Here is a 20,451-nt window from a genome sequence, read left to right as displayed (position 1 = left end):
AGTATTATGTAGTGACCTTTGTTGTCTCTTGTGATGGCCTTCATTTTAAAGTCTATTTTGTTGGATATGAGTATTGCTACTCCAGCTTTTTTTTCTTTTCCAATTGCATGGGAAAAAAATTTTAATTTAAATTCTTATTGTTTAAAGTATTACATATGTCTCCTTTTTCCTCCATTAACCTCTCCCTGGCTGCCCTCACCCCCTTGCACATGCCCTCACCTCCCACCCTGTCTGTGTCCATTGGTTATACTCATGTGCATGCATGCAAGTCCTTTGGTTGATCTCTTACCCCCTCACCCCCTGCCTTCCCTCATAGGTTGGACATTCTGTTCAATGCTTCTATGATTCTGGTTCTATTTTTGTTCATCAGTTTATGTTGTTCATTATATTTCACAAATGAGTGAGATCATGTGATATTTATCTTTCTCTGACTGGCTTATTTCATTTAGCATAATGCTCTTCAATTCCATCCTGCATGAAAAATTTTTTTCCATCCCTTCACTCTCATACTCTGTGTGTCTTTTTTTTTTTGAGGTGGGTCTCTTGTAGACAGTATATAGTTGGGTCATGTTTTTGTATCCATTCAGCTACCCTATGCCTTTTGATTGGAGCATTTAATCCGTTTACATTAGGGTTATTATTGAGAGGTACTTATTTATTGCCATTTTAATTCTGTATGGCTAGGTCTCTCTCTATTTCTTCTTTTTTTAAAATATATTTTATTGATTTTTTACAGAGAGGAAGGGAGAGAGATAGTTAGAAACATCGATCAGCTGCCTCCTGCACATCTCCTACTGGGGATGTGCCCGCAACCCAGGTAAAGGCTCCTTAAGCCTTCTTTTTTTTTTTTTTTTTTCTGGGAAGCTCTTTATTTGACCACCTATTTTGAATGATAGTCTTGCTGGGTAAATAATCTTGGTCTCAGATCCTTGCTTTCCATTACCTTGAGTACTTCATGTCATTCCCTTCTGGCCTGTAGAGTTTCTGATGAGAAATCGGGTATGAGCCTTATGGGAACTCCTTAGTAGGTAACAGTTTTCTTTTCTCTTCCTGCCTTTAAGATTCTCTGTCTTTAATTTTTGGCATTTTAATTATGATGTGTCTGGGCATGGGCCTCTTTGGATTCTTTTTGCTTGGGGTTCTCTGTGCCTCCTGAACTTGTGTGACTTTTTCCTTTACCAGGTTAGGGAAGTTCTGCCATTATTTCTTCAAACACGTTCTCTATCCCTCTCTCCCTTTCTGCCTCTTCTGGCACACCTGCTATTCAAATATTGTTATGTTTCACATTGTCCCACAGATTCCTTAAGCTGTTCTCCTGTTTTTTAATTGTTTTTTCTTTTTGGTTCTCTGATTGAGTGATATTTTCAACTCTGTCTTCTAATTCACTGATTCGATCCTCAGCTTCCCCTAATCTGCTGTGTATTCTTTTCAATATGTTCTTTATTTATGTTATGTCATTCTTTATCTTAAACTATTCTTTTTCATAGTTACTATATTTTTTTCATGCTACAGCATATCATTTTATTTAGAATGCTCCTAACTTTAACAACACAGTCATAGAGAAGTTTACTCTTTATTTGTTTAGTACCATCAATAAATAAAGTTCTATGTCCCGGAAGGGAACAAATACGGAAGGATAAGAGAAAACTAGGAATATTGAGGAATATAATTAAAGTCAAGAGTTTGCATCCTTTTGCATCAAATTGATGGTATTGTTTGGTGGAATTTGATCTAAATGTGTTATACACTTTATGGAAGCTAATAATACTCTTCAGTGGTGTTACTATTCAGAATGCATTATCATTGGCGAAAACCTATTGAGGTTGCACTTGGATTACTAGTTGGAGAAAGAAAACACATTTCATTGCTAGTCCTGGAAGCAACCCATGTATGCAGTATCCGTTTTAACTGAGCACCAGTCAGTTTCACACTGGGAACTGTTCTTATCAGAAAAATGCCTTTGCCTAATGTAGGTTTCCTTAGACAGTGCAAACTCAAAGCCCTTTGCCCCTGGTCAGTGTTAGGGAACTAAGAACTCCACTTTTTTGGCATCTGTTCACTCACCCACCAGCTAAATCTCAAAAATGTGCTTAAGGAAGAGCATTTTTTTAAAAAATTTTTTTTACAGGTTTAAATGTTTCTTTAAAAAAAATAAAATTTTTATTGACTTCAGAAAGGAAAGGAGAGGGAGAGAGAAATAGAAAGATCAATAATGAGAAAGAATCATTGATAGGCTTCCGCCTGCATACCCCCCACTGGGGATGGACCTGGCAACCTGGGCCGGTGCCCTGACCAGGAATTGAACTGTGACCTCCAGGTTCATAGGTCAAATCTCAACCACTGAGCCACACCAGCCAGGCAAGGAAGAGCATATTACATTAGCAGTTTCTCAGCCGAGTCACAGGACCGGAGAGCACAGACTCATGGCCTGTCGCACTTTTAAAAGGAAAATTCAGAAATTAAAAAAGAGAAGGGAAAACGGGGAAATGGAATTCTATGGGAAATCTGACATCCTTTGGACCTTGAAAAGTTAACTCCAGGTTTCCTTAATAGTTAAAAAAAGTTCCTTTCCTCTTGTGAGAATCGGGAGAAAATGCTTATATCTTTTTATGTGCAAATCTTCTATATAAGAAGACTCCTGCTACTATTGCCACCAGATGGCTCTTCCAAAAAGTAAAGCTTCCATCTTTGCATCAGAAATCTTAAATTGGCCAATCTAACTTATGCGTCAGGTCCCTCTCTGTCCTTCAGTAAATATATTTTAAACACCCCCTATGTGCTGAGCATATTCTTACAAAGCTAACTTGGGGACTTCATGAAGCTCGTCCACCTGTTCTTAAACATAAACCTCTGCTCTAAGCAACACTGGTGTGCTCTGCCTCCTCCTGCTCTTTTCTCCATTTCTGGAGCAATTCCCCATTTGACAGGCTCTTTCATCTTCCCTCGGCCTGTTTAAACTTTACCCCAGCTCACCCCTGCTGCAAAGCCAGGCGAGGTGGCATCACCCTCACTCTCCTTCCCTGACTGATAGCCCACAAGGGAGTCTTCTTTCTTCACCCCTATTAAATTACACACATGTCTCATCCCGAAGATTCAAAGCCTAGAGGGAACTGTTTTCCTGAAAAATAAAGGAAATAAGAAGAGGCTGGCCAGTGTGGCTCAGTGGTTGAGTGTTGACCTATGAACCAGGAGGTGACAGGCTTAATTTCAGGTCTGGGCACATGCCTGGGTTGCAGGCTCGACCCCCAGTAGGGGGCATGCATGAGGCAACCAGTCTATGATTCTCTCATCATTGATGTTTCTATCTCTATCTCCCTCTTCTTTCTCTCTGAAATCAATAAAAATATATTTTTTAAAAACATAAAAGAAAGAAGAATCCTGTTTTATGTTACTATAAATATTACTAATCTGTATGGTACATTATGCCTAATATTATCTAAATATTAGCCAATTATCTTACTAATAGAAAAAGTAGAAACCTAAGTTTCCCCTTCACTGAACGTTGAGATTTAGCATTTCCTCATTGGAATGTTAATTTTGAGACTAGGAAGTATTTTAAAGACTGGAGGGGTTTTAAAGTCAATGCTCATATAATTAGCAGGCCAGGGAAGCAAACTAATTTGCTATTATGTTTTGGGGAAGGATTACTTCAAAAGACAGACACTGATGAGAATTTTCAGGTTGCTCAGTGAGACTATGACTTGTCTGCACTGGCACCATAGGTCGATGGCAGAGCCACCACTAAACCAACATGTTTCTACATAATTCCAGGAGGCCAGCAATGCTGTTTTGACTGGCAACTTTTCTCCTTAGAAGACAGAATAGTCCATGAGGCTCAAATTTCATTCTTCTGTTTGTTTTTCAAACTGAAACTCCACGATTTTCTCCACCTTCCCCCCCTCCACAGAATAGTGTACCCTATCCAATAATAACTTAAGAATTGGTCTCTCTTTAGAAATACTCCTAGTTTTAGCCCTAGCTGGTTTGGCTCAGTGGATAGAGCGTCAGCCTGTGGACTGAAGGGTTCCAGGTTCGAATCCGACCAAGGGCACATGCCTGGGTTGCGGGCTCAATCCCCAGTAGGGGACCTGCTGGAGGCAGCCTATCAATGATTCTCATCATTGATGTTTCTCTCTCTCCCCTTCTCCGTTTCTCTCTGAAATCAATAAAGAAATATATTAAAAAAAAAAGAAAAGAAAAGAAACACTCCTAGTTTTAAACTTGGCTTAGGCCCCAGTAACCTTGCCCCTAGGACAGTGGTCGGCAAACTGCAGCTCGCGAGCCACATGCGGCTCTTTGGCCCCTTGAGTGTGGCTCTTCCACAAAATGCCGACTTCTGCGCATGGGCCACCAAGTTTCAGTCGCACTGTACATGCGCGCCCACACATGGTATTTTGTGGAAGAGCCACACTCAAGGAGCCAAAGAGCCGCATGTGGCTCGCGAGCCGCAGTTTGCCGACCACTGGCCTAGAACATCTGCTGAGCCAGAAAATAAAGAAGTGTTCCAAAAATGATAGGACTTGTCAAAAGAACAAAGGGCCAACCTGAATAGACAAAGCTGGAATAATTTTAGCAACAAAGTAAAATAATGATGGCACTGGATTTTAACCTATGACATAAATATTCATGAGTCTATGATGTTAAAAATAAATAAATTAGTTAAACAAATGGGGGAGAAGAGACAGCACTTTTTTACAGAAGCATTAGAGCTAATGAACATAGACAGAAAAAAGAGAAAATAAAAATATTACCATTAAGCAAACACCAGAGTAATAATTGTGATAAACAAGTTCCACTAGTAGATGTGAACACTTATGGGCAAAATCTGAGGAGAAACAGGATATTTCCATAGTTTTGAAGTATTTCCCCCAATATAGTTATCCTATCTAATAAAAGAGAAACATGGTAATTAGCGTACAACCGCTACCCTTCCCATTGGCTAATCAGGGCGATATGCAAATTAACTTCCAGGCAAGATGGCAGCCGGCAGCCAGGCAGCTTGAAACTAACATGAGGCTTGCTTGCTTTAGTGATGGAGGAAACCACCCTTCTCTGCCTGCCTTGCCGGCCTCTGAGCCTGCAGTTTGAAATGTAGTTACAAATATAGAAGCTAAACAAAACCCCAGAAACCTGCTTTCAGCGAGCCGGGATCTCAGACCTGGAGTTATACATTGTTTCGATTATAGAACCGAAACAAACCAGATACCTGCTTTTAGGAGTGGAGGCCTAAGAGCTGGAGCCTCAGAGCTAAAGCTGGCCCAGAATAAAAAAAAAAAAAAAGAAAAAAAGGGGTGGTTGGGAGTTTCCGTCACCCGCCAGCCTGAAAACAGCCGTCAGCCCCTCACCCAGACTGGCTAGGCACCCCAGTGGGGACCCCCACCCTGAAGGATGTGTGACCAGCTGCAAACAGCCATCATCCCCTCACCCAGGCTGGCCAGGCACCCCAGTGGGGTCCCCCACCCTGATCCAGGACACCCTTCAGGGCAAACCAGCCAGCACCCACACATGCACCAGGCCTCTGTCCTATATAGTAAAAGGGTAATATGCCTCCCAGCACCGGCATCAGCGGAGCCACGAGGCCTCCCAGCACCGGGATCAGCGTGACGGGGGCAGCACCCAAACCCCCTGATTGCCCTGCAGCTCTGTGTGTGACAGGGGGCAGGGCCACAACCTCCCTATCCACCCTGCTCTGTTCGTGACAGGGGAAGGTGCCCCAACCTCCTGATCAGCCCTGCTCTGTGCCTGATAGGGGGGAGCTCCCCAACCCCCGATTGGCCCTGCTTTCTGTGTGACAGGGTGCAGCGCACCAACTCCCCCCTCCCCTACCACGGGCCCTGCTCTGTGTGTGACGGGGTAGAGCCATAACCTCCCCATCGGCCCGGCCCTGAGTGTGACAGTGGCGGCGCCCCAACCCCATTTTCGGCCCTGCTCTGTGGGTGATTGAGGGCGATGCCCCAACCGCCCCCCATGGGCCCTGCTCTGTGTGTGACGGGGTAGAGCCATAACCTCCCCATCGGCCCTGACCTGAGTGTGACAGGGTGCGGCACCCCAACCCCCTGATGGGCCCTGCTCTGTGTGTGACAGGGGGCAGTGCCCCAACTCCCCTATCGGCCCTACTCTGTGAGTGACGGGGGGAGCTCCCCAACCCCCTGATCGGCCCTGCTCTGTGCGTGACAGGGTATGGAGCCCCAACCCCCCTGATGGGCCCTGCTCTGTGAGTGACAGGGGGGAGTGCCCCAACCCCCTGATTGGCCCTGCTCTGTGCATGACAAGGGGTGGTGCCGCAACCTCCACATCGACCCTGCCTTGAGTGTGACAGGGGGCGGTGCCCCAACCCCACAATCAGCCCTACCCTGAGCGTGACTGAGGGTGGCATCGCAACCTCCCGATCTGCCCTGCTCTGTGCATGACAGGGGCGGTGCCCCAACTCCCCAATTGGCCCTGTTCTGAGCCCGACCAGGGGCTGCACCTAGGGATTGGGCCTGCCCTCTGCCACCTGGGAGCAAGCCTAAGCCAGCAGGTCGTTATCTCCCGAGGGGTCCCAGACTGCAAGAGGGCACAGGCCGGGCTGAGGGACCCCCCCCTTTCCCCCCAAGTGCACAAATTTTTGTGCACCGGGCCTCTAGTCCTATATAATAAAAGGCTAATATGTAAGTCGATTGAATGGTGGAACGACTGGTTGCTATGATGCGCACTGACTACCAGGGGGCAGACACTCAATGCAGGAGCTGCCCCCTGGTGTCAGTGCCTCAGCAAGAAGCTGGGCTCACCAGCAGGCTCAAGGCTGGCGTGTGCAGTGGAGGTGGCAGGAGCCTCTCCCGTCTCCGAGGCAGCGCTAAGGAGCAGCAAGCCTGGCTTCTGGCTGAATGGTGCTCTCACAGGGGGAGCCCCACTCAGCCAGAAGCCGGGCTCATGGCTGGTGAGTGAAGCAGCGGTGGCAGGAGCATCTCTCGTCTCCACGGCAGCACTAAGGACCCCTCGGGGGATGTCCGACTGCCAGCTTAGGCCTGTTCCCTGGAGTGAACAAGTCTAAACTGGCAGTTGGACATCCCCTGAGGGGTCCCAGACTGCAAGAGGGCACAGGCCGGGCTGAGGGAACCCTCACCCCCCCCCCTCCAGTGCACGAATGTCGTGCACCGGGTCTCTAGTTGATGATACTAAAAGGAAATGATAGTAAAAGGAAAGATAATTTCATAGTGCAGATACCACTTTACCCAAGTGATCAAGATGAACATCACCAGTGATAAGACATCAACATCATGAACCTTTTGATTTTATGCATTGAGAAGGACACAATAGCATTTTCCTATCCTGCAGGAGAAGGAAAAACTGAGGAACATAAGAGTGGAGGAGATTAAAAAGAAATAATAACTAATTGTAATGCGGGAAACTGGATGGGATTTTAGAAGAGAAAAAGGACAGTAGGAAAACTGATGAAATTAGAATAAGGCCATCACTAATAATTGGACTGTGGTTATGTAAGATTTTAAGATTAGGGGAAGCTGGGTGAGGAACTAAAGTTAGTTCAAAATAAAAACCATAAATAAAATTACATAAAACACATAAGGCACACCAAATATTTCAATAACGTGAACTGTTCTTTGGTTCTTCCTGTTGCATTTCCACAGCGGAGCGACTTTCAAACACCTGGCTGGACGTTCGTCACATTGAAAAATATGTAGATCAAGGTAAAAGTGGAACAAGAGAATTGCTGTGGTCCTGGGCACAGAAAAACAAGACCGTCGGTGACCTCTTACGGATTCTCCAGGAGATGGGACATCACCGGGCTATCCATTTAATTGCAAACCATGGTAAACACTGATTTTTATGACATGGCTCTTGGTCCATTTTATAGGAATAATAATTTGTAAATGTAAATATTGCATTTTATTCAGGACAATGACTAGTTATGCTATATGTCACAGATTTCTTACCAGTGGCATTTATCTGAAGTGGGCCTTACTGCTTCACATTTTTTTGGTGCCACTTTCTTTCTTTACTACATAATGTATACAGCACATTCCTTTTCTACCACTTTATAGTTTGGGGTTTAAGATTTTTTTTTTTTACTTGAAAAATCACACTTTTTGAACTGTTTTATTCTTAGCAATATGAACCAACTCTCTATCCAAAACTCTGAAACTCTTTGAAGCATAAACATAACCACAATCACAATATAAGTAAAATATAGATAATTCTATGATTTGTTTTATCATATGATTAGAAATTAAAAATATAATTGGATTTTCCTCCTGTATTTTTGTGTAAATGATATCCCTGCAGAATAACTGTGGGATTTCTCTTTTATCTGCATTGCTCTTTTTATGCCATTGCCTCTAACTCTGCCTTACCTGTTTACTGTTCATTACACAGGGGTCTGGTTCTTCCCTTTGTCTTGTTTGTTTCTCATGCTGTGTCATGCCTTACATGAAGAGTAACCTGATAAGTAAAGCTCATGAAGTTTTCTCCATTCATTCTTTGTCAATAAAATAATCTCCTAATGTTACCTGTTCTGTTTATTCCACTTTAGATTTATTCACTTCAATAAGAATGATCTTGAGTGATCTTGGGTCTTATAGACTCAGGGCTCTTAAGTTGGAAACTCTTTTGAATCACTATCCTTATTATTTGCCTCTTTCATTCAGTAACATTTTTATTTCTCTATATTTGCACACATCCTTTTGAATAATATACTAAGTGCCCTTGAACCTCTATGTTATTACCCAAAGAAACTTTGCACACACAAAGAAGAAATCCTGAGAGATTTGTACCAGAAAACTGTAGCTTCAGGTTCACTTTTATTCTGTAGGTTTTCCATGTTAATGGGATATTAGGCAGTTTCCAATAGGCTTCTACCATGATATTATCTGTATGACTTGGCTAACTCCTTTTCAACTTTTGCACATTATTTCTTCACTTAGTTTCATAGAGCAGAATCCTGCAGTATGAGGCTTACTGATCAATTAAAATGCAACGAGTCCCCTGGAACTGTGAATTCAATGCCTGATCATTATCTGAGCCTTTTTCAACCACTGAAACCATCCACATGGTTCGCTATTCATGTATAAACTCACACCACTTTGACAGGACACGTGGGATGTTTTATACTTTAGTAGATTTCAGGGTATCTTTTGCTTTCTACATCATTTATTTATGCAGCAGAGAATGATGCGAACTGATTAGACAAAAATGTCACATTCTTGATTGACTCCTAGTCTGTTGCACATGCAATATTGATTTTAGTTTTTGAAGGGGAGATTGGCTGATTGGTGAAAAGACAAGTATTTACTGCCCTAGTACCAGGAGATAGATAAATTTGAGATGAGTGGAGGATAGCACTTTGCACTGAGTCCTTTTCTGAGGAAAGTAGTGATAACCAGAACAGTGAGCCGAGGTTTTCCCCCCAGGGGGTTGTGTCTCTCCACACCAAAGAATGAGTTCTGCAGACCAAAAGATTTAAGCAAATGCATGGAAAATTTATTGCAAGCAGATTCGGGCTCCCCACATGGGGAGGGAGGCCCAATAATGGGTTTCCTGTGAAGCCTGGTAGTCTAGGGGTATATATTTGCTACAAGCCTTCTCTATATCTATGCTGATTGATTCCCTCAATTGTTCTTGCCCAGCAAGTTTCACATGCCTCCCTAGTTTCACATGCCTCCCACTTTGAGTCCAAAAACATTTTGTTATTCCTGCATGGTTGGTTTCTGTGATTAGGCTTGCTCAGACTGCCCTGTCTGCCCCTGAGGTATGTTCCACCAGCCTTTATTTTCCACTGGACCCCTGCCCAGATTGCCTGCGTGTCAAGCTAAGCCTCTCAATAGCATTATTTAATTGTGATTTATTGAGTGGATGCTTTGATTATCTTAAAAAATGTTCATTGTATAGCTTGTTAAAAGCAGCAATGTGATGATTCATTGGAAACAGTAAGTGTAACCTGCTGAACAGATATCTCCTATGATAACACTCACCGATTTAGGAGTTAAGATAAACATATTTAGTCTTTGTTGCTACCATGCACAGAGCTATCAGTTATCCAAATAATTTATTATCCATCCAGATATCCATTTAAAAAAAATTTTTAAATTGATGTCAGAGAGGATGGGAGAGGGAGAGAAAGAAACATCAATGATGAGAGAGAATCATTGATCGGCTGCCTCCTGCACGCCCCACACTGGGGATTGAGCCCACAACCTTGGCATGTGCCCTGACCGGGAATTGAATCATGACCTCTTGGTTCATAAGTCAATGCTCAACCACTGAGCCACGCCAGCTGGGCCAGATATCTATTTTTGTCTACCTTTTCTTACAATTGTTCAATTTGGTGGGATGGTTTTCATTTTAGAGAAATTCTTAGCTTTCACTTGCCAGCCTTCAGGGATCACTTTATAGACTTGGATTTTATTATGAGTCCTTCTGAGAAAGGACCTGTAGTCATCATTCCTGCAATTCAGGTGGCTGCATAGGTGGTTTCTTCACATCCCTAAGACGTTCCCAGATCTCAGGGCATAATCAAGTTGTTCAAGAAATTAGAATCTTTACTTGCTGTCTTTATACTTCTGGCATGCTTGTCTTTATATATCACATTGTGCATTTATATTTTAATGATCAGTAATTATTTCTTATATTTTGATGTGAAATCCACAGCTTCCTGCTGGCTTCTGAGGAGAGAGCCACATCGAGCCTTCCATTTTATATGGCAATGAAGTATTGTCCTCTCTTTTTATGAGCAACCAGAGCAATGACTTCTAGTGCCCCTGTAGCCCCCAAACTTCAAATTTTGTACCACACGACAGTACTTAGGATCATTCCTGTATCTTTTCCTTGCCTAGCTGCCCTGGCTAGAGTCTCTAGTATATTGTTGAATAGAAGTGGCAAGACCAGACATCCTTTTCTTGTTGATCTAAAGGAGAAACTGCTCAGTCTTTCACAATTGTGAACGACGTTATCTGTGGGCTTTTCATGGATCTTTTTATCAAATTAAGGAAATTCTATTGCTATAGTTATTATGATAGGTTATTGGATTTTACAGATTTTATTCTTCATTCTATAAAAATGATTTATTTTACTGATTGATTTTCAGATATTAAGCCAATATTGGATTTCTGGGATGAACCCCACTTGGTGGTGGTATATAACCCTTATATGTTTCTGGATCTGGTTTGTTAGTATTTTGTTGAGGATTTTTGCATCTATATACATAAGGGATATTGGTCTATAGTTTTCTTGTGATGTTTTGTCTGGCATTGGTATAAGGAAAATATTGGCCTCAAAGAATAATTTGGGAATAAATTCTATTTTGGAAAAATTTGTGAAGGACGGATGTTAAATCTTCTTTAGTTATTGGTAGAATTCACCTGTGAATTTACCCCGACTTGGACTTTTCTTTGGGGAAGTCTTAAAATATTAATTCCATCTCTTTCTTTGTTATAGGTCCATTTAGATTATTTCTTCTTGAGTTAGTATCAGCAATTTGTGTTTTTCTGGAAATCTGTTTATACCATCTATATCATCTAAGTTATTTAATTTTTTTCATACAGTTCTTGTATTCCCTTATAATTCTTTTTATTTCTGTAAGGTCGGTAGTTATGCCTCCTCTTTTGTTTTTGTTTTAGTAGTTTTAGTCTTTTCTCTTTCTTGGTCAGTTTAAATAAAAGATTGTCAATTTTTTTCTTTCTTTAAAGAATCCACTTTGGTTTCCTTGATTTTTCTCTTTAGTTTTCTATTTTTTATTTCATTTAATTTCACTCTAATCTTAAATCTTTCTTCCCTTTTGCTTACTTCAGTTTAGTTCACTCTTCTTTTTCTAGCTACTTAAGGTATAAGTTTAGGCTATGGATTTGAGACATTCTTTTTGAATGCAGGCATACACAGCTATAAATTTTCCTTTAAATGGGCCTCAATAAACTTTGCTTTTGCTGTATTATGTTTTGATATGTTGTATTTGGTTTCTTAATTTTTTTATTGATTTCAGAGAAGAAGGGAGAGGGAGAGAAAGATAGAAACATCAGTGATGAGAGAGAATCATTGATCAGCTGCCTTCCGCAGGCTCCACACTGGGGACCAAACCCACAACCCAGTCATATGCCCTGACCAGAAACTGAATCTCAGCCTCCTGGTTCATAGGTCAAGGCTCAACCACTGAGTCACACCCGCCAGGCCATATGCTGTGTTTTTATTTTTATTCATTTCAAAGTATTTTATAATTTTCCTTGTGATTATTCTTTGACTTTGTTATTTGTGAGTTTGTTGTTTAATTTCCATGTATTTGTGAACTTCCCAGATTTCCTTCTGTTACTGATTTCTGCTTTAATTCCATTGTGGTCAGAGAATATGCTTTGTATGATTTCAACCCTGCCAAATTTATTGAGGCCCATTTTATTGCCTAAAATGTGTCTCTGCTGGAGAATGTTCAATGTGCACTTGTGAAGTATGTATATAATCTTCTGTTTTGGGAGGGAATGTTCAATAGGTGTCGGTTAGGTCTATAATGTTTAGTTTATAGTATTTTCCAAGGAGATTTGTTATCAATTTATTGGGTTTTGTTGCCAGTCTTCTAAGCAAATAATTTAAGAAACAGTAGAACACAATCTAAGAAAAATTTGAAGATGAAATGAAAATTTTCTAAAGTCTGAATCAAAATATCAGAAGCGACTGCAAACTATTGCAGGGCTTTAATCTTTTGTGGGAAGCCACATAGACTACTTCAGTTCAGAAAGAACTATAACAGACAGAAGTTACAGCCTAAAACTGGGGAGCAGTGGTGGGTGTTTGTAGTGGTTAGCATAAGCAGGCACACAACATGCATGTGCACCCACACACATACACACTTATGGCATAAAATACTATAGTTTCAAAAAACAAAAATTAAATATATGTGCAAAAAGATGATAACAATGTTTATTTTCTTTCAACTTTCTACTTTACTTTTTAAAATAATATCTAACGCCCTAACTGGTTTGGCTCAGTGGGTAGAGCGTCAGCCTGCGGACTCAAGGGTCCCAGGTTTGATTATGGTCAAGGGCATGTACCTTGGTTGAGGGCACATACCCAGTAGGGAGTGTGCAAGAGGCAGCTGATCGATGTTCCTCTCTCATTGATGTTTCTAACTCTCTATCCTTCTCCCTTCCTCTCTGTAAAAAATCAATAAAATAAAAAAATAAAATAAATAATATATAACATTAATTTAAGGTAGGTATTCCTGTTTTAAGTGAAACAAAATATGTGTGTAAAGTATTTGATCATTAGAAAGCTATTCACATGTATACATTTGCAACAATTCAATGGAAATGAAACTGAGCTTTAGAAATGAACATTACTAGGAAGGTGTTTATTTTTACAGTCTAAGAAAGAAAAAAGGACATGTTTATTAGGAACATAAAAGGTTTTTGTATCTAGCTCCCCTTACCTCTCTTTCAGGAGCAGCCTTGAATCCTCCAGAGCAGCGTCATCAGGGGGTTGGATTTCCAGATTTGTTCTCCAAGGTAGAGTGTGTGCGCACAGATAATGACCCTTGAATTCTGTTGCATACATAATTGAGCATAAGTGCAGAAAAATGCTGCACTTCAGGTACCCATGTAAAAGCAGGCAAGCCCAGCTCTCATTATTCTTTCTTTAGTTGGGGATTCAGGAAATTAGAGATTCACAGATGCTTGAAGAGTTCACTTTCTCCTCGCAGTGATCTGTCAGAGATGAGACTTAGAACTCTTAAGGGTGCTGGGAGTTATGCATTTGTCTTAATTTTCCTGTTCTAATTGGTGCTTTGCATATTGCTGTTAGCTTTTCTTACAGCAAATTAGCAGCGATCACTTTTATAGCAATAGAAGTCATTTAAAATTGAGTATAACTGAATATGACGTTGATATTTGAGTTTTTACAGTTGGTCTGGAAGCCTTAAATATATAAGGCAATGAATATCGTTGAATAAAATACAATAATTTTGCTTTCTACTAGCTTTCTTCTAAATTAGATTTCACTCTATTGAAATGTATAGTCCCAGAGGGAGCTTTGAATTCCTGTTGAAATTCTGTTCTATCTAGATTTATGAAACTGAATTACTTTAATATGTATTTCTTCTCTTAGGAAACAGCCAATGTCACAGTGGATAATGTTCCTATCCTTGAACATAATAAAAAAGGTAAAAAACACACAAAAAAATCAAACACCCAAACTTCTTTTTAAATCATGTGTTCAATTAAGTCATTTGAGAGTGAGAAATATCCAATAAGTATATTAACTATTCATTAATATGCAGATTCAGGATAAAATTTTCATAGATATAAAAATATTTGCAATTTTGACTGAGACAGTTCTGATGATATATCATTGTGAAATTAAAAATCTATTGGCCAATGAAGAACATAATTGTGGTCTCTTAGGGGATTTCTTATTTTTTGTTAGTGAAATTTGCTATTTTTATGTGTCAGGAAAACATCTAAAAATTATGTTGGGTTTTACATAGCTTTAAATTTTTTCATGGCATTTGCAGAGATTTTTAGAGATGTTTGTAGAGCAATTCTGAAAGTCACTATGAAAATCCAGTTATTTTCCGTATCAACTTTCCTAGAGAATAATTTAGTTCTGCCTAGGAATCATTCTGATCAACTTCAGTGGCTCTCTAAGGCTGCCTTGTCTAATCCTTGCCACTAGATCTGATGCTTCTTTGGTTCAAGAGAGATTTAGAAAATGTTGGTCCTTTTAAGATTTAGCAGTAGGGTCTAAATCAAACATTAAATGTGGAAATATAGCCAAAATTGGGTTTTGAAGGATTTAGCCAAGCTTTTGCTTTTGGATTTATATTTGATTACTTTTTAAATGTTTCTTCCCAATCTCTGCTTTAGCATCTTCCTAATTTATTCTGCAGAAGTAAAAACAGGCATTTAGAAGTTTTGGCTAATGAAAAATGTTTCCATCAGTCATTCTTGGAAAATATTGTTTAGTAATAGCAAGTTTTCCACTAATATACTTTTTTTTTTTTTTACTGGTTTTTACATTCTTCATAGTTCTAGTGACAAAGAAACAGAACCTAGGAAAAGTTTCCCAACTAAGCTTTTAGGCTGATCTCTTTGTAAGGTGATAGAACCACAGTGCTCTTGTTGGAATATCTAAAAAGCCATTTGCTCTGTGAAATGGTGGGCACCAGACCGGAATAAATGTGTAGAGAGCACATGGTGGGTTTCCATTTGGTTCCTGGGCCTCACCCGACTGACTTTCCACGGGGTTTCAATGCGTTTCTGATATGGAAGGCCTAGTTTTTTATAATGGTAGCATTGACTCTTAAAAAGGAAAAGGCAATTTATCTTCTCTCTACTTTCCTTCCAAAGGAATAGTGCTTAACTCTTCTATCAGCTTTCAAAACATCATAGAAGGAACCAACAACTTCCACAAAGGCTTCCTCATCGGAGAAGGGGAGATTTTCGAGGTATACAGAGCGGAGATCCAAAACCAAACCTATGCCATTAAGTTGTTTAAACAGGTATGGAAAGAATTACTGCCACAGGATATCAGTTCCACTTATTTGCTGTGCTTCACACTAGAAGGTGTCATTTTTCATCAAGATTGAAAAGAGGTGCATTTGAAAATATAATTTCATAAATGGAAATAAGATATATGATCTCAGGTGACTGGAGAAATGACTGAGAAATGAAATGAATGACTGTCTGGCGGGAATGTGGACGTCAAAGCCTTCCCACCCCCAGATGTATTGCATGAGAAAGACTTTTCTGAAAAGCCTTGTAGGACCTTTGGGACTTCACGTCAGATGGTCAGATTGTGCCGGCTGCTCCCATTTTCCTGTTTGTTTGATGGGCAGCTTCACAGGCTAAGACACAGACTGGCATCCCATGCTATTTGATAAATGGTCTTCTGCCAGAGCTCTGGAGGGTAGCAAAGGGGAGGCTTCAAGTAGGAGCAGCAAGGCAACAATGAGAGTAGGAGATTGGGAGACAGCTGAGCGATTGCAGCCAGTAGAGCAGCAAGGGTCCTGAGGCATCTAACCCAGGAGTTGGGCAGAGATAGGTACACCATACCCCCCGCAAAGAGCTGCTCCTCATGTTCTTCACTGTTAGTCAATGATTACTAAACAGTTTCTAAGCTCCTTCTATGGGCTGGGTGTTGAGCCTGCAAAGATGAATAAGGCATATTTCGTCCTCAAGTTGCTCAGAGTATAACAGGGGAAACAGCCAGCTAAAGAAAATGTTAAATTGCAATGTGAGAAGTACTTTAGCAGCGATTTGACCAAAAAGTCACAGGATCACGTACCATATAGCCAGAGGAGGGGAGCGTCCAGCACCCAGGAGAGTGCCTGGCACCGAGTAACCATTCACTAAAAATGTCTGCAATGAACAGATGGAGGAGTGGATGAAAGGAAGTGACCTTTCAGCTGGCTTTTGAAGGATGAGTAGGACTTGGCCGGCAGTGAGGGAGGGAAGTACGTCTGGGGTGGAATAAGTAGCAGAGGCACAGGCCTGAAGGCGCAGGCATGAAAGCATCTTACTCTTGAATAATAGGTCATTCAGTGGAGTAGAGATCAGTGTGGGGGTGGGAAGGAAGAGGCAGAAAAGGATACTGGAAAGATAGGTTACGTCCATGGATGGTTTGTAAGAGGGAAAGTGAAAAGACTAGATTTGAGTTCTTGAAATATAACTTTGATTAGATGATAGACAGGAAGTGAGCAGAAGCATTGGAGGAAGGGTGGCAACAACTTAGACCGGAGGTGACAAGACCTGGCAGAGGGATCTTTCAGATGTGTACATGAATTGAGCTTAAACTAATGTTCTTAGCCCTAATATTAGAATCACCTCTGGAGCTTTAAAAAAAAATGATCCCTTAGTGTCTGTTTAGGTCAGACTAGGGGGCGGTGTTGGCAGGCATCAATATTTTTTAAAAATTGATATTGAGAGAGCCAGCGAGAGAGAAACATTGATATAGGAGGCATCATATGGGATGTGGTGTATGGGATGATGCTCCAACCAACTGAGCCACAGTGGCCAGGGTGGCGTCAGTGCTTTTTCAAAGCTTCCCAGGTGGTTCATACGTAGCCAGTGTAAGGTGGGGTAGAGGCAGGGGGGGATGGCAAGGAGAATGTCTAAGAAAAGAGATGAAATGGACCAAAATACTGATCTATTAGATAGGACTGGGGAAATAGGGGAGAAAGAGAGAGGACCTGAGGTGAACCCGACTTTGCAGCTTACATTACAGGAACTTAAAAAAAAATTATTAACCTGATTTCTCCATTTCCTCAATTGCATTTTGTCCACTAATTCTATATAGACATCTCAAAATTTCTGATAAGAGGAATGGTCTATTAAACAAATGGAACTATTTACCGGTAAAACCATTCAACAGAGAATGCGGTTACTGTAGAGGTGGCCTAACTAGAGCCTGTGTCTTAGCACTAATGTGTCTCTGGCCCCATTTGTACATTCTCCTTTGGTTGCACCCCAGGGCCACCTCCCCAAAGGCTCCATCCATCTACCTTCCTCTTCTCTCTGCAGCTACCACCAACTCACACTCCCTTTGGGGAGTTTTGTTTCCAGGAATCTGGCTTCAGAATGAGGTGTCATTGCCTCTAGATCTCCTTCCTTTCCTGCCCCAGAGAATTATTTCTTTGATTGCCTCTGACCCCTCCAGGATGGTTTTGCTGACCCTCCTAAGTGTAGACACAGCATCACAGCATTATATCATAGTATTGATTTCCTCACCTGTCTCTCACAATAGGCTAAATGGTTTTCTTCAAAGAGCTCTTATTTATCTTAGTATCCCAGTGCCTCACTACAGGGCCTGAACCATAGTAGTTGCTCAATAAATGTTTGTCAAGCAATGAAATGAATGATAAATATGCCCGTTTTATGATTTTTGTTGCTGATATCTAGGAGTAAAAAGACAGGAGATGACAAAGGAAGAGGGAAACATACTAGATGTGTGAGATAGGTACATCCAACACCTGGGGAGCTTACAGTTCTGACGCAGCACATCTGGGCAGGGACCTGAGACTCAGCCTTTCTCCTAGTGAAGCTGATGTTCCTTGTGCACAGACCACACTTTGAGCAGCAAGAATGCTAGGTTAGCGCGAACACAGAAACCAAACCCTTCGCTGTTCAGATTAAGAAAGCTCTGACCTCAGGGAGATTAAGTGACAAAAAAATCACCAATAGTGAGTGCTAGAAATGAGTCCGAGACCCAATCCACTTGGATCGCATGACAATGGTTTTTTTTAAATATAAATTTTCATAAAGATGTCTTTGAAAATGAGCTGTCAAACTAGTTTATTGTTTCTGACTTTCTGGATTAACTCGGAAAATAGTTTCCAGAATTCTTGTTGGACTTCTCTCCCTTTATTTCTGAGGACAGAGAGGTCTGAAAACTGCCCAGTTTAGCAATTTGCAAATGAAAGAACCTTACAGCTGATGGGACCTAAGGACGCACTTAATTTAAGTCTTTTATGGTAGAAGTTAGGAACCTGAGATTCAGAGACAAGTGTGACATACGGCGTAGGAAGCCCTGGAGAACAGCGCCAGGTACAGAACAGATGCTCAGTACAATATCATTGAACTCATTAATCTGTTCAACAAATATTTGTCAGGCACTGGGCTAGCTGCTGAAGCATCTTTGAAGTAAGGAGTTATATTTTCCATTTGCTTAGTAGGCCCATCTTTTCAAAATTAATACAGAGGTAAACTTGAACCAACATGTTCACATGACCCAAGTCATAAATGCCAAATTAGTGAGACCACTTCTAACCAGAATGCGAGGATGACAAACTGAATTCTTCATGAGATCAAGTGGGGAGTTTCTACACATCATGGGATTTATTTGAATACATATGCTATCTTTAAATTTATGAAAAAGGTGAAAGTTTAAACTATAGAATATGGCAACATGATGCATTGCATGAAAAACTTAATTTAAAAAAATTAAAATTTAATAGCATTGGTTCTAAATCTGTTTGGGGGTTAATGGGTTTTTGAAACTCTGGTTAAATCTAAGGATTGTCTTCCCAGAAAAATGTTCATTTGCACTTACACCAAAAAGTTCATCTAATTTCAGGGAGACCATGGGCCCTAGGCTAAGACACCCAGGAATAGCGAGCCTTTCCGTAATTTTCCCCCTTGTTTTTCTGTATGATATTTAGGAGAAAACAATGCAATGCAAGAAACAATGGAAGAGGTTTTTATCTGAGCTTGAAGTTTTATTACTGTGAGTATATTTTGCCTGGAATGTCTCCCTTTGTGTCTGGTTTTCATCTCTGTTCATCTTTGATTCTGCAGCATGGTTGGCATTTACAAAATAAGGGTTGGAAATAGAACACTGTGTAAATTTCTGACATCTGCTTCAGTATATTCCTTAGAATACATTTAAAAATAGGCCGTTTACATAATTCACTTGAACATATTTTAACAAGAAACTGTCACAGGGAAGTGGGTTAAATCATGTGTGACTAACATAGCTGAGTGTAAAATAATTCCTAGAACATTAGAATTGTATATATTTTACCATTTCCCTCTTCCTTAGAGACATTCCAGTCAAGAAACTGTTTCATCGGTATAACCCTTGTCAGGAAGAGAATTTTAGACAAAGAAATCAAGTACTTTTGATGTGTATATTATTTTCTGGGAATTCATTCATGAGCCTGAGCGTCCTTGGGGACAAACTAAAATGACTTCATTTTCATATATATTCATATCTGCAGCTGTGCAGCCTGCCTCATTGAAGGCCCCTAACCCTATATATAGAGTTCAATCATCACCCTTTACAAATAGAAAATGTTCTCTTCAAACGTGACCAATACGTGCCTGGGGGAGGGAGTATAAATCCTTCTCCTTTTATACCCAGGACCAGAAATCAAAATCTTAAAGACTAATTTTAAAAACTTAATATCAGAAGCATCGATCAGACCGTCAAACCTCAGAGGGAAGGTAGGGGAGGGTGCGGGTACGGGGGAGAGATCAACCAAAGGACTTGTATGCATGCATATAAGCCTAACCAATGGACACAGACACCAGGGGGGTGAGGGCATGAATGGGGGGTGGGGGGGCAATGGAGGGATAAGGACACATATGTAATACCTTAATCCAGCAGTTCTCAACCTGTGGGTTGCGACCACTTTGGTGATAGAACGACCCTTTTACAGGGGTCGCCTAAGACCATCCTGCATATCAGATATTTACATTACGATTCATAACAGTAGCAACATTACAGTTATGAAGTAGCAACGAAAATAATTTTATGGTTGGGTCACAACATGAAGAACTGTATTTAAAGGGCCAGAAGGTTGAGAACCATTGCCTTAATCAATAAAGAAAAAAAAATAAGAAAAAAAGAAAAATAAATAAAAATTTAATATCTAGCCCAGCTGGTGTGGCTCACTGGTTGCGTGACAACCTATGAACCAGGAGGTCACGGTTCAATTCCCTGTCAAGGCACATGCCTGGGGTTGTGGGCTTGATGCCCAGT

At 40.8% G+C, this 20,451-nt stretch overlaps 1 protein-coding gene across 1 annotated transcript in view; it reads left to right on the top strand.

Annotated features, from left to right (window-relative positions):
• Positions 1-20,451, top strand: part of IRAK3 (interleukin 1 receptor associated kinase 3) — a gene marked incomplete at its 5' end in the record, with an annotated part of 59,516 nt that overhangs the window by 13,868 nt on the left and 25,197 nt on the right. The window contains 5 exon segments of the mRNA XM_081082298.1: positions 7,629-7,811; positions 13,417-13,481; positions 14,080-14,134; positions 15,321-15,472; positions 19,130-19,194. Coding sequence (XP_080938424.1) covers positions 7,629-7,811; positions 13,417-13,481; positions 14,080-14,134; positions 15,321-15,472; positions 19,130-19,194 — 520 coding nt within the window.

This window comes from Myotis nattereri, assembly GCF_964212035.1.
Source record: "Myotis nattereri genome assembly, chromosome: 2".
In the NCBI taxonomy this organism is placed as follows: domain Eukaryota; kingdom Metazoa; phylum Chordata; class Mammalia; order Chiroptera; family Vespertilionidae; genus Myotis; species Myotis nattereri.
The sequence above is the reverse complement of the archived record's forward strand: the minus strand, read 5'-3'. Positions and strand labels throughout refer to the sequence as shown.